Source organism: Octodon degus, unplaced genomic scaffold (assembly GCF_000260255.1).
Source record: "Octodon degus isolate 3935 unplaced genomic scaffold, OctDeg1.0 scaffold00057, whole genome shotgun sequence".
NCBI classification, from domain to species: domain Eukaryota; kingdom Metazoa; phylum Chordata; class Mammalia; order Rodentia; family Octodontidae; genus Octodon; species Octodon degus.
In genome coordinates, this window is record NW_004524633.1 from 5,817,542 (window position 1) to 5,831,220 (window position 13,679).

At 58.4% G+C, this 13,679-nt stretch overlaps 1 protein-coding gene across 1 annotated transcript in view; it reads left to right on the forward strand.

The window, feature by feature from the left end:
• Window positions 1-13,129, forward strand: part of Il12rb2 (interleukin 12 receptor subunit beta 2) — a 41,107-nt gene extending 27,978 nt beyond the window's left edge. Inside the window, exons 10-16 of the mRNA XM_023718307.1 lie at window positions 515-709; window positions 4,293-4,391; window positions 4,485-4,643; window positions 6,327-6,464; window positions 7,533-7,623; window positions 9,579-9,678; window positions 10,366-13,129. Coding sequence (XP_023574075.1) covers window positions 515-709; window positions 4,293-4,391; window positions 4,485-4,643; window positions 6,327-6,464; window positions 7,533-7,623; window positions 9,579-9,678; window positions 10,366-10,815 — 1,232 coding nt within the window. The 3' untranslated portion in view covers window positions 10,816-13,129. The remainder of the gene's footprint in view (window positions 1-514; window positions 710-4,292; window positions 4,392-4,484; window positions 4,644-6,326; window positions 6,465-7,532; window positions 7,624-9,578; window positions 9,679-10,365) is intronic.
• Window positions 13,130-13,679: the final 550 nt, after the last annotated feature.

The following is a 13,679-nucleotide window of genomic DNA, read 5'->3' on the forward strand; positions in this document are numbered from 1 at the left end:
AAAGAAAGAAAGAAAAAGAAAAAGAAAAGAAAAAGAGAAAACACAAAATGAAAATGACAGATGACAAGAGTTGGTGGAGTGAGAACTCACTGTCCTTGTGGAAGTCCCAGCTGGTTGTTCATGCGTGTTCAGGTACGGAGGTGTGCGTGTGCGCACCCTTGCACGCACGTGGGGTTCTATATCTGTAGGCCTGAGCCCTGAGCCCAGCGCCCACGCACACTGGGCATGCGCTTTGCATCCCGGGCCTAACTAGTTCCTTGCTAACCATCTGGCCAGGAAGAGCATGAGAAAGCTCACATGACTTTGTTTTGAGCATGCGCAGCCAATGTGTCCTGCGCAGGCGCACAAGAGCAGTGTTAGCACGTGGCCCCTGCTGGTACCTGGGGACCCGAGACAGGGACAGGGTGGGTCCTAGCACGCTCTGCAGCGAGGAGGCAGCCGAGAAGCGACGTTGTGCCGCTCGCCCCAGCGGCTCCACCACGCTGATCTCAACCCCTGTCTGTGCCCCTACAAGGGTCGCTGGCGCCCCGTGAACTCTCCACGCGCACGCAAGCTGGGGACGACATCGCGGTGAGCTGGCAGCCTCCCACGCATGGCCCCGCAGTGCAGCAGTACGTGGTGGAGTGGACGATGCTGGCCGCGCATGATCTTCAGGCCGCCCCAGGCTGGCTGCGGCTCCCCTCCTCCAACAGGTCCGCGGTCATCTCAGGTATGTTGTTGCCTGGCCCCCAGGGTGTCCCAAGGTCGTGAGCAGCGAAATCCCAGTCCATCCCAGCAGCACCACACAGAGGGTGTGGCCACACACACACACGCACACACACACACACACACACACACACACGGACTCTGAGTCCCCAGCCTGGCACAGCAAAAGAAAAAGCCTGCTGCGTGCGGCCGAGCAGATCTGCAGTCCCAGCACTCCAGAGGCTGAGGCAGGAAGATCACTGCATTTAAGGCCAGCCTGGACTACACAGCAAGACCCTGTCTCAAAAAATCCTGAACCAAAGCAAGCAAAAAAGGTAGCAGAACAGAATATGCTGCCTCAGCCATGGGGTGCTCCTCCTGCCTCAGCCTCCTGAGTGCCGGAAATCCAGCGGTGCATCACCACACCTGGCTAAATTACTTAATACTTACGTCTCAGCTTCTCCATCAGAAAAATGACAGTAGTGTCACCTATTCATGTTATTGTGAGGACCCAATAATACGTTGAAAACACCTTAGAGGGACAGTGCGGGCTGTATTTTAAACAGCAGATGGTTTAGCGGTCGTGTCATTATTTTGCCACTAGGGGGAGCTCAGAGTCTGATGGAGTTTTCAGCTCAGCATCCTAATGGTGCCCCATATGGTGAGATCAGCACCCCGCAGTGTGTCCCGAGGGTGAGGGGGCCCCCAGCGCACAGCAGCGCAGAGCTGGCCTTAGCTACAGTCACTGTCAGGGGCCTGGGCCCTCGCAGGTCCTGACCCAACCGTGCCCTCAAAGCACAGGCTGCCTGAATGGCCCAGGCTCCCAGATGGAGGCTGACGCAGAACTGCAGGGGAGCCCAGAGCTGCTCCCCAGAAACCGTTTAGCTGGGGCCAGGGAGATGGCTCAGTAGGATAAGCGCTTGACTGGCAAACGCAAGGATCTGAGTTCAATCCCCGGTTCCGCCAAAAAAAAAAAAAAAAGAGAGAAAGAAACTGTTTAGCCATTAGCAGAGAATTTCACATGGGGGACATGGGGAGGCCTGGGGCTGTCACTTCTTCCAGTCCAACTTTGTAGAGTAACAGGGTGCCTTCACATACTGAGGAGGCTGAAGCAGGAGGATCCCTCGAGTCCAGGAGTTCAAGGGCAGCCTGGACAGCATAATGAGACCTTGTCACAAAAGCAAACAACGCACCTCCAAATGTTTCTGCTGGGGCCGTGGAGAGCAGAGGAAGGCAGGTACCAATTTTGAGACGCAGCCTCAGCCCGTGACAGCACCGTCGATCCCCAGAGCTTTGTCAGCGTCTGCAGTTTCCCCTGGGGCTGTCACCCGCTGTCCTGGCAGACTGGCAGTGGACTGAAACAGCGTTCCCCGAACGAAACTGGTAGAACTCTGTTCCGACACACGGAATAGACGACAAGGAAGGATTTTTCCACACTTAGTAAGATAAAGTATCTTAAAGCCATGCAGAATTATGCATTTGAGTAAAATCGATAGGCAAGCGAGTAAAATTAACTTGGCAGTCGTGTTCCACTTAGAGGCACCAGGGCGGCGCTCGCGTGCGCAGCTCCTCCCTTCTGGAAATACAGCTTTGAGAAATGAGCCAGGCCTGCCTGCCAGGAGTTCAGCACCAGACCTGCAGCCACCCTCGAGGGCCCTCCTTCCGGCCCCTCCGCTCTCTGCTTCCCAGCCTCCTGTAGGCCAGTAGCTCTCCCTGCAGTGCGCCCTGCGCCCTTGGACCTTGGTGCCTGCTGACTGGACTAAACCCTGAGCCCCACCAAAGCCCCCCTTTAAGCTGCAGGCGGGTATTGTTTCTGTGCTGAGAGTGACTCTTCTCCTGCACAAAGGCTGGGCGCCCGCATTCACCAGCAGAGACCCACCCTGCTGCCCTCAGGACGCCGAGACCTCTGCCAGCTCAGAGGTGGCCTCACAGCAGGCACAGGAGCGAGGGCTGGCACCGGGCCTTCCAGACTGAGCCCGGCCCACCCGAGGCTGTGTGGGCCTTTCCGGCACGGGCCTGGATGCTGCCCGAGCACCACCACGCCCTGCGCTGCGCAGTGGGTCCGGCTCTCCCCCAGGTGTGGGGACTCAGCTCCAACTCCTGCCCAGCTGGGTTTCCATCTTGCCTTTCTCTGCTGCTGGAATGGCTTCGGGACAGAGCTCTATGTGCTGCCGGCTGCTGGAGTGCTGAAAGGGTGGCACGTTGTCATGTAAAATGCACTTTAGTGAGTTATTCTGAGATATAAAACCCCTCGCAGGAGATGTAGGTCGCGGTTGAGCACTTATTTAGCTTGCCTGGGGCTGTGGGTTTGGTCCCCAACACAGGAGAAAATCCCCCAAAGGAGATCTTGAACCCCGATCAAGCAGACCGTCGGCATCAAGCCTGTGGCATTGGGCAGCGCCACGGCATGCCCGCCTCGGCACCAGGCACAGGAGGGTGCAGTGCTCTTCTTCCTGGAAAATCTTTGGGACTGAAAGCTGCATCATGCTCAGCCCTATTTTCCTCGCTGCTCTTGAAGTCAGGCCAGGAAAGCAGGGAGATCTGGCAGGGAAGGGGGCTCCCCACAAGCCCCGCTCCTGGCGGAGACCACTCCGTGTGCCTGGCCACAAGGGCGGTGCCTTCCCATCCAGGCCCTGGGCTGTGGCATTGCCCAGGGCAGGGGGGGTGAGGCCTGGCACGCTTCAGGCCCTGGCTGGCCACATCCTGGTCGTGTCCCCATCCCATGTGCCATCACGGTGCCCTGTGAGTACCCAGTAGGCATCAGGGAGCAAGATGGGTCAGCCTCCCTTTCTTGCAAACAATAGATTATTTATCTGCAGAATTCCTTAAAGGGAGGTGGCTTTGCTTGTTCTGTTCCCCACCGCAGGGGCAGACTGTGTGTGCATGTGTTCGTGTGAATATGTGCAAAAGCTGTTGGAACTTGAATAACTTTGTCTTCTTTTGGGGGTTATTGTTTGGTTTTGGGTGTGTGTGTGTGTGTGACTGGGGATCTAACCCTGGGCCTTTGCACTGAGACATGGTCTCACTGGGACACTGAGTGCCCCAGGCTGAGCTTGAACCTGCAGCCCGCCTGCCTCAGCCTCCACAGCATGTGCGTCCTCGGGATGGAGCCCTGTGTCTCAATGGAAGGAGCCTCGGGTCAGTCGGGCAGTGTGTCTCATGTGGGAAGCTGGGAGCTGGGACTTCCAGAAGCTGGCGATGTGGTGACAGGATTCTGAGAATGGGTCACAGGTCAGTCCTTTATGCTGAGCCAGTGGTGGCAAACCTGCGGCACAGGTCCCGCTCTGGAAGGTTCACCATCACTGGGCCGGCCCATTCTTGACCCATCTTGAAAGGCACGAATCCGGGTGGCCGTGCACACCTGTGACCCCAGTGCTCCTGGAGGCCGAGGCAGGAGCACAGCAAGGTCAAGCCCAGCTGGGCTTCTTACCGAGTAAGAAAGGAGAAAGGGGCTGGGGGCATCGCTCCTTGAAAGCCCAGGCCCAGTCCCCAGCAGCACAAGGAAAAATACCACAAAAGGCCAAGCAGCAGCTGGAACGCTGCGAAGACGACAACTGCCTGCCCGACTCAGGGGCAGCACGCCTGTGACAGAGCCGCTTTCCCTGCAGAGAACATAGAGCCCTACGTGTGCTACGAAGTCCGCGTGTTCGCACTGTCGGGGGACCAAGGCGGGTGCAGCTCTGTCCTGGGCAACTCCAAGCACAGAGGTGAGCAGGGCTGGTGCCAGTGTCACATTGCACTGGTGGCCTGGGTGGACCCGGGCTCAGAGGGTGACGGAGCTGCCTGTGTCCTCTTCCCAGTACCGCTAAGCGGCCCCCGCATCGAGGCCGTTGTGGAGGACAAGGGGCGTGTCCTGGTGTCCTGGAGCCCCAGCCCAGCCCCGGAGCAGGTGGGCTGCATCCTGCACCTCCGGATATACTGGCGGGAACAGGACTCCAGCGCCCCCCTGGGGCTCCGGGGTAGGTGAGCTGGAGCTGCCACGGGACCTCTGTCCTTGCCTTCGCGGTGGCACAATCTTTTTTCCTTGGAACGGAGGAAGTGCAGGTCAGCAGGAGCGACCCTTACTCCCTTGGCAACCCTGTCACACACTAAAGTCCTGGCAGGTCAAGTCTGGCCGGTGGCCATCTGGTGATGGCACATGTCACCCACTCGTGTGACGCTCCAAGCCGACCTCAAATGCCCCTCTCTGTTGGGAGACTTGATCCTCAGAGGAGACCTCTGTGTCCCCGTGTGAGGGATGCCAGCTCTAAGGACTCATGGAGTTCAGGGACGGAGCCCGCCTGGACAGAGGGAGAGCCCAGTGGGCATCTGCGTCTCAGCATGGTGCATTCTCGGCGGCCATCTCAGCACCTGTTCACCACATGCACACCCCGTGGAGCTCGGGTCCACCTGGTTATCCCCTGGTCTATGCCACCAACCCCAAGTGCCCAAGGCTGCATAGCCGTGGGCACTGCAGATGCCCCATTAAGCAGATTTGTGGAAGCTGGGTGCAGTGGCACGTGCCTGTTCTCCCAGGAGGCCGAGGCAGGAGCATTGCCAAGGCTCGATGCCAGCCTGGGCTATAGAGCGAGACCCTGTCTCAAAAAAAACCAAAAAAACCCAGGGGCTTGTTGACAAACAAGTGGGGTGCCACTACCCGGCCCCCGCTCAGCCCCCAAGAGCGGAGCTCATTTCCAGCACAGGGTGGCTGCCTGTCCAGTCCCCTCAGCCTCTTCCCACCCCTCCAGATGACACACACCTGTCCCATGGCACACTGCCCTGTCCCTGAGCCGCACGGTGACCATGCCCTGGGCTGGGCTGTACCATGCCTGTCCTCTAGGCCAGAGGCACAGCAGCACTGGGCGGATCGCTCCCGCCTGACTTCCTGCTTCTCCCTGGCACACCTCGCCTGTCCTGCCAGCCGCACTGCCCACCCGTGAGGATGCGTGTGTGCATGTGTCACACACACAGCCACACGACGGTCCTGCCCTGGACAGCAGCCCGGGCGCTGAAGCTCACCAAGATGAACATCCTCCCTGCTGCTCGAGGACCAGGGCATGGGCTCCAATGGCCTGGTCAGCTCAGGCGTGAAGCCCGAGTGCGCAGAGGCTCAGCAGGCCAGAGGGCGGGGAGGCCCCACTGGGCCCTTTCTCACCAGGACAGGGACACAGTAGTGGCCGTGACAGGCACAGATGAGTGACCGCAGAGGAGGGGTGCTCACGTGCTCCCTGCAGGCTGCACACACAGGAAGCATTGGGGCAGCATCTACCCCACGGAGGGTAAACTCTGGTACCAGGCTTAAGGTCAGCCAGGGCTACACAGAGTTCAAAGCCAGCTTGAGCCACAGAGCAGCGCCTGCTTCACAAAACGAGTTAAGCCAGTTGTGATGGTGCACACCTGTCATCCACTCAGCACCCGGAGGCTGAGGCAGGAGGATCGCTGTGCGGCCGGCCTGGGCTACACAGTGACATTGTGTCCCAGGAAAACAAAAAACAAGTAAATAGATGATTAACCAATAGATCCCCAATAGTGATGAACTAGCACTACTTTTGAACAGCAGTATGCTTTCCATTTTCAATTAAGTAAACGATTTCTAAGTTAAATAGTGAAAGCCAATACTGAAGCTCTTCCTTTGAAGCCTACTTTTCTCCCTCTCGCTTCAGAGGTGGCCCCCAGACTTGCCCAGAATTCATACCCACTCTCGGGCCTGCAGCATGGGGTGACCTACATGCTGTGGATGACCGCAGTGACAGCTGCCGGTGAGGGTCCCCCAGGAAACCAAAGGGAATTTCGCCTTCAGGGTAAGTGCAGTGTTAGCCTGTGTGAGTGGAATGTGTGTACTCTGCCTCTGCAAGTCGCTCTGCCTTGGGTCCCCAGGGGTCCCCTGTGCTGGAGGCAGAGTCAGCGGCCTCCAGGCGCCATCTCAGTGATGCATACCTATAATCCTAACAATCCCAGCACTTGGGAGGCTGAGGCAGGAGGATCGCTGTGAGTTCAAGGCCAGCTTGGGCTATATAGCAAGACCCTGTCTCAAAAAAAAAAGTCCAGGTGTACCCCGACTTCGGGGTCACATGAGGTCCCTGCTGAGCTCCCTCCCAGGGTTCCGCAATGGTCTCTAATGAAACCTGGCGCCCAGCACGAGGGCTTGCTCTCCAAGTGGCTCCTCCAGAGGAGCCACGAGGCTGCGCCCCAGGAAAGAGCGAGGCCTGGCATCAGGTCGCCAGTACACAGGAGCCCTTCCTTCTGCAGCGCGCCGGGTAGTGTCGGCGTGGGCGGGCCACCAAACGACTGTGCGGTAAGCCAGGCAGCTGCACCCGGCTTCCTGTCTCGCAGTCTAGTCCACGCGTTTTGGTTTTTTATTTTATTTTTGAGGCAGGATCTTGCTGTGTAGCTCGAGCCGTCCATGCATTCACAGCAGTCCTCCTGCTTCAGCCTCCTAAGTGTGGGAGCTACTGCGTGCGCCCCTGTGCCAGGCACCGCTCGGAACTTCACGCCGACACCCTTGCTTCTGGCGTGCACGGTCGCGCTCCCGCACGTCCGCGGCACGGGCTCCGGCTGGCGCAGGCGCCCGCCTGGCCCTCGCCCTGTGCCCGCGCCCCTTGCGACGCACGCGTCCCAGCGGCTGGCGGGCCCGGCTGCTGTTCACACTCGGAAACAGTAGCTGAGTGGACGGAGACGCGCACAACGCGGGCCGGGCTGCAGGGCTGGAAGGAAGCGCCCTGGTCCCGGTTGGGTCACAGGAGTAACCAACCACCTGTAGGCCTGGAAGGCTCCCGCCTCCCGCTCTCCCAGAGCCCTGCGGAAGGGGGCGGGTCTGGGCGCCATCCCTGGGCCCTGCCCCGGCTTACGCGGCAGCACTGCCATTGCAGGGAGAGCCAGCTGGAGCGCCATCCTGATCCCCAGCGCCTGCATGGCTGTCCTCACCGTGGGCGTCTTCTCCACGCGCTACTTCCGGCAAAAGTGAGTCGCCTTTTGGTTTTTCTGTTTGTGACAGGGTCTCCCTGTGTAGTCAAGGCTGGTCTCAAAGTCTGGGAGACCCTCCTGCCTCAGCCTCCCAATAGTGGGATTACAAACTGCCTTTTAAGTGCTAACATGCGCTGCCGTCACCACCGTGGGTCAAGCAGGCAGGCAGTCGGGAATGCCGGTGGATGAGGACATGGTCCAGACGTTTTGGCTCACAGTGTTGTCAAAGTTGTGAACGTCTATATTTGACTAAAAAATTCCTATCTAGAAATTTTTCTAAGGGCCAGGGAGATGGCTCAGTAAGAATAAGCACTTGCCTGGCAAGCGCAAGGACCTGAGTTCAATCCCCGGTACCGCAAAAAAAAAAAAAAAAAGAAAAGAAAAGAAAAAAAAGAAAAAAGAAAAGAAATTTTTTTCTGAATGAATCATAGATATATGCATATAGATATATGCATATACCTAGTGGAAAGTATTTACTGAGATGTTGTTCTTTAGGACAATAATTGTAGCTGGGTGCGGTGCGCCCGCTCCTGGCACTCGGGAGGTTTGCCATAAGCTTGAGGCCAGCCTCAGCTACATAGTGAGACCCTGTCTCAAAAGAACCGAAAAGGAAAAGAAAAATATTTGAAACAACCTGGGTGCCCAGCGACTCAGGATTAGTAACTCCATCTCGATATATTTCGTAATATGTCGCCTACGCATTGAGGATGATGTCGAGGAAAATCATGTGCTGTGAACATTTGCTCATTACATTTTAAAAAACAGGTTGCAAGAAAATACATCCTACCCTTTCCTAAAAAGCGCTGCGCAAGGGCCTGAGTTCAGTCCCTCGTTCTGCCCCCCCAAAGGGAGTTGCCCCTCGCTTCTCGGCCTTTTGGCCAGGCCCAAGTGTGGCGTGTACGCTCGCTGACACAAGGTGTATTGGCTGGTTATATTTCATATAACAAAGCAGCACGAGTCCCCGTTCATGGTCCCTGAGCCTGGGAGGCCTCGGTGGGTCACGGCCGGTGTGGGCCTCGCTCACCGAACCTGGTTCTGTCTCCTGCTCTGCTCTCTGCTTGGCTTCTGCCTCAAGCTCCTCAGGTCCGAAGGCTGCGGGCGCTACAGCCATCACACCTGCGCTCCACTGCTGTAAGGGGAAGACAGGAGGAGGCCGTACTTCCCTGTGTTTATGTCCTTATTTAGGTATTTTGAGACGGGGTATTGCTACCTGGTTCCAGGCTGGCACTGAACTCAAACTTACAGTGACTCTCCTGCCTCAGCCTCCTGAGGGCTGGTATGACTGGTGTGCGCAGTGTATTATTTTATAAGAAAAAGCCTTAAGTAGTTCGTTCTTCAATACAGGCTTTCTTCAGAGGCTACGTGAAGTAATGAAAGACTTAAACGCTCAAAGCTGTTCCCCCTCCAGTCTGTCAGGCAACTCCTCACTTGGGGGAAATCCACCCTGCAATGAGGACTTTGGAGCAGGGCTCTGCAGTGTTGGGTCTCTGGGCCGGGTGTGCCCATGTCACGAAAATAGTGACTCAGTGAGGACGAAATCGCTGTTCACAGCATAAAGGAGCCGGGCATGGTGTTGCACACCTGTGGTCTCAGCACTTGGGAGGCTGAGGCAGGAGGATCGCTGTGTTCAAGCCCAGCCTGGCAACACAGTTGAGTTTGAGGGCAGCCTGAGCTACAGAGTGAGACCACCTGAAAATAATAAACTAAATTAGAAGGCTCCTTGCCACACTGTTTATATCCTTTTGTGTCCCTGTGCGCCTGCCCCTGCCCCGCCCACATAGGGTGTGGCTAGAACTGCTTCAGTGTGTGCAGGACGGCCAGTTGCGTGGCCAGGCGCCCCAAGCTCCACGCCAGGCGCTGCTGTCCTGGCCTGAATAGCAGGCGGCTCCCATGACACAGTCGCAGTCCCCACAGCCCAAGCCAGCCTACCCTGATTCTGTTTGTCCCCACAGGGTGCTTGTTCTGCTGTCGGCCCTCCAGGCGCAGTGGTGGGACCCAGGGATCCCGGACCCCGCGAACAGCACCTGGGCCAGGAGCTTCCTGCTGGAGGAGGTGAGGCTGCCCAAGGCACCAAGCAGCACCTGGGGTTTCCTGCCAGACCCTGCAGCACCCAATGCCTGGGGCCGCAGACAGAGGAAAGCCATCCGGGGCGCATGCCTAAATCTAGTACCTGAGAGGCCAAGGCAGGGGCAGCGGTGCCAGCAGTTTCCTGCTGGTGGGAGCTTCTCATATTTCTGGGGCTCCAGGGGTGAGGGGTCTGGAACAGCCACCCCTCCTGCGCCTTGGCCTGAAAACGCATCCCCAGGATGGGAGCACAGCCACAGCAAGGCAGCCTAGGCTGCAGTTGGGCTGTGCTGGAACCAGCAGGCGCACCCTGGGAAGGGCTGCTGAGGCCTCAAGGGCCCCGGTCTCGCCTCTTCCCCTCCCGGACCAGTGTTCTGTTTGCTCTGTGGTGCTAAGGATGGGCCCAGGCTGGCCAGAGAGCTTCCCCAGCCTTTTTTCTATTTTGTAAGACAAGATCTTGCAACATTGCCCAGGCTGAGCTTGATCTTAGGATCCTCCTGCCTCAGCCTCCTAGAGGGCGGGGTTGACAGGCATGCATCACGACATGGGGCTTCTCTGACCAATTCCCACTTCCTCCTGGGTGGGGGTCCCAGGGGCTGGGGCTGGGAGCCCAGGAGGCAGTGAACAGGGCCCACTGCCCTGTGGCCTCCAGCGTGGCCTCTTTCCCCCCTGCAGGAGAGGTCGCCGCTGCCAGTGGACAGGGTGAAGGCAGCTGTCTGCCCACTGGAGGAGCCCGAGCCCCTGGTCATCAATGAGGTCCTGCACAGCTGGCCCAGGCGGGTCCAGGAAGACAGAGGCCACTTGGTGCGCACGGAGGAGCTGGGGGGTGGAGGCTGCAGCCCGCCCCCCACGGGCGCCCTGTACAAGGTGCTGGAGGCCCGGGGCATGGGCCCAGCGCAGGGGGTGCCGCTCCCAGGCCCTGATGGCTACCTGCCCACCAGCCCGGGCGACAAGGCCACTGGCGGAACCCTGTTGCCCCTCCCAGAGCCCTCAGAAGAGCTGACGCCGCAGCGCATCACCCTCTCTGTCTTCACAACTGGCTCCCTGCCTCCACTAGGCAAGACCTGTGGCCCCAGGCTGACCCTGGACCAGCTGAGGATGGGCTGTGACTCACCAGTGCTCTGAGCCTGCGAGGTCACAAGTCCTGGGTGGGCAGCCAGTACAGACATCAGCTCAGCCTGTGGACCTTGTCAGAGCCCTCTTGGCAGCCTTCACTACACAAAGAGAAAACCACAAGGAGATGGGCTGGCCCCACATCACACGCCTTGGTCCTGCCTCAGTCTCCTGAGCACTGGGGTTGCAGGCAGGTGGCCCCACTCTCGACCACTGTCGCGCATGTGTACGGGGGTGGGACGGAACCAGCCTGAGCCTGGGAGGCAAGCACTGCACGCAGCGGTTGTCCCGTCACAGCTCCAGAGGAGGAGCAGCCCTGCCCTCCTTGCTGGCCAAGACTGTAACATGCTCCTGTGGAAGCCCCTTTTGTTGGGCTGGAAGGCAGGCAGCTGGAGCTGTCACACAGGCCTCTCTGCCCTGCGCACAGGGCCCCGGCCTGAGCTTGGAGTGGCTGCTGTGTACGAGCGGAGCTGCCAGTGCGCATGCACGTGGCACCACACACAAACACCCTGCACACGTACGCACCCTGCGCTCGCACACATGCCGTCCACCTGTGCCACCTCTGGGCCCCGTGCACCCTTCCCACCTTTTCTCCCTGTGCAGCCTAGAGGCTGTGTCCGCAGCGCTCGGCCTCCCTACCCCTCCGGGCAGACATCTCTCCAGCCAGTGGGGCCCCAGGGAACAGCACTGCCAGGTGTCCTGAGGTTTGGAAAGAACCCTGCGCCAAGGTGGTGGCCCCAGGCCCCGGATGAGCCCCAGGAAGAGCTGCTGCGGGCAGCAACAGCTCCTTCTGAGCTGCCCCACCCGGTGTCGCCAGCCTGCCCAGGGGCTCGGGGCAAGAGAGGCATTGCGTGCTCACTGCCCCCGGCTCCTCTCCTGACCTGCTTTAGGGATGGGGCAGCGGGACTCAGGGGCTCATCCACCTGCACACAGAGCCGCTTCTAAGCAGTCCACATTTTCTCCAGCAGCCACTGGTTCTCTCCCAGGTGATGACCCTAAGCAGCACCAAGTCCATGGCTCTTTGGCAAACCTCGCTGGCTGTCCCCTACCAGAGATGCTGGCGCAGCTCTTCCATCCATAGGCAATGGCACTTTCCTTAAGAGAACTGTTCCTTCCTGAAGACCTGTTTCCCAAATCTTTCTCATCCTCCCTCCCCCGAACCAAGACAAGGCTTTATTGTGTCATTCAGGCTGGCCTCAAAGTCAAAGTGACCTCCTGCCTCAGCCTCCCCAGTGCCGGGGTTACGGGTGTGTGCTGCCCAGATACTTTACCGGCTGTGTAGCTCCAGCAGCCCTTTTCTGCTGTGGCTTCCGGGGCTAGCATGTGCCTCACATGGGCTGCCAGGGGCCATATAGCTGTTAAGGAAAATGAGCTGCTGGATGTCGTGACCAGCCGTGACCAGCGCCAGTCTTGGAGATGGTGGTGACAGAGTAAAGCAGTGTGAGCCGCACCTGCTGTGCACCTGGATCCCACCTGGTTAACAGCGAACATGTGCTCTGGAAAGCGCCTGTGTAATCCAGGTCTCCTGTGCACTGGCCCAAAGCTCCTCAGACTTCTGAGATGCGCTCTTGCTGCGCAGCCCAGGCCGGCCGCTAGCATGGTGAGCCTCCTGCCTCTGCCTCCCAAGTGCTGAGGTTACAGGTGTGCGTGCTGTGCTTGGCAAGAAGCTCCTAACAGACTTCGGCCGGTAAAGCCTTCATGAAGACGTGAGACGTGCACCGACAGAGGGGAATGCGGGATGAAGCTGCAGCCCGAGCATTCGGTCAGGTTCCCGAGCACCAAGTGCGCAGTTTCAAGCAGCTGTCCGCCAGCTCACTCTGCACGCAGGTGGAGACGAGGGAACCCAGCTCCTGCAGTGAGCGTCCCAGACGCCAGAATGTGTACCGTCATGACAATGCCCTCGGCAGTCGGATGTCAACAAATCAACTTGAGTAAAACCACTTCCCATGCAATTTGAACATAGATCAGGAGCAGCTTGGTTGACTCACTCAAGGGAGAGGAACAGGCATGGCTGACAGGCACTCCCCGGGGCCTGGCCACTTGGGTGGGGACAGAGGCAACTCTGCAGGCAAGGCATGGATGGGAGGCCTGGGGTCCAGGCTCCAGCGCGGCTGAGGAGCACACGGAACCCAGTGCACAGCCCTGGGGGTGCCTGGGAAGGGGAGGGCAGGGACAATTCCCACACGAATGACCTCACGTAGCTCCCAGGACAACTCGGAATCCCTTCACTGCACTGCCTTGCTAGTGCACACCCTGAAAAGTATCCTGTTTTCTTGCGGGAAACGTTAAGTGTGCAAATAACCAAAATGTGTAAGACACTGGGAATTAGGAAGAAAGTGCTCAAATGGGGAGGGGAGCGGGGAGGGGTGGATTACACATCTCACACAGGTACTTTCCCTTATGATCTTTAAAGTGTACCACCAACTTTACTAAAATTAAAAAAAAAAAAAAACCTTTTTACGTATCTGGCACCAGGTCTCACTATGCAGCTCGGACTCGTGATCCTGTCTCAGCCTCCTCAGTGCCTGGACCACAGGCATGCGCCATCACGGCAGGCAGGCATGCTAGCACGGAGCACCTCGGGTTCCAGAGCCAGCACAGCATGTGGTACCAGGGACCAAAGGCTCCTTGTGCTTCCCAGGCAGGTGCTTAGACTGCTGAGCTACCTCCCCAGCCCTGCACGTCATTCTAATTACAAGTCTCTGGACCTTCTGTAACCCAGGAGTCTGGGCTGACATACTTAGTAGAAAGTGGGGCAGTCTGCTGGATCGAGCCAGACTAGTCCAGAACACCCCTGGCCTTACCTTCACCTGCACCATGGCCTGGCAACAGCTTTTTAAACCTTAGCAGCAGGTTTCTCCCACCCACTGCCTTCC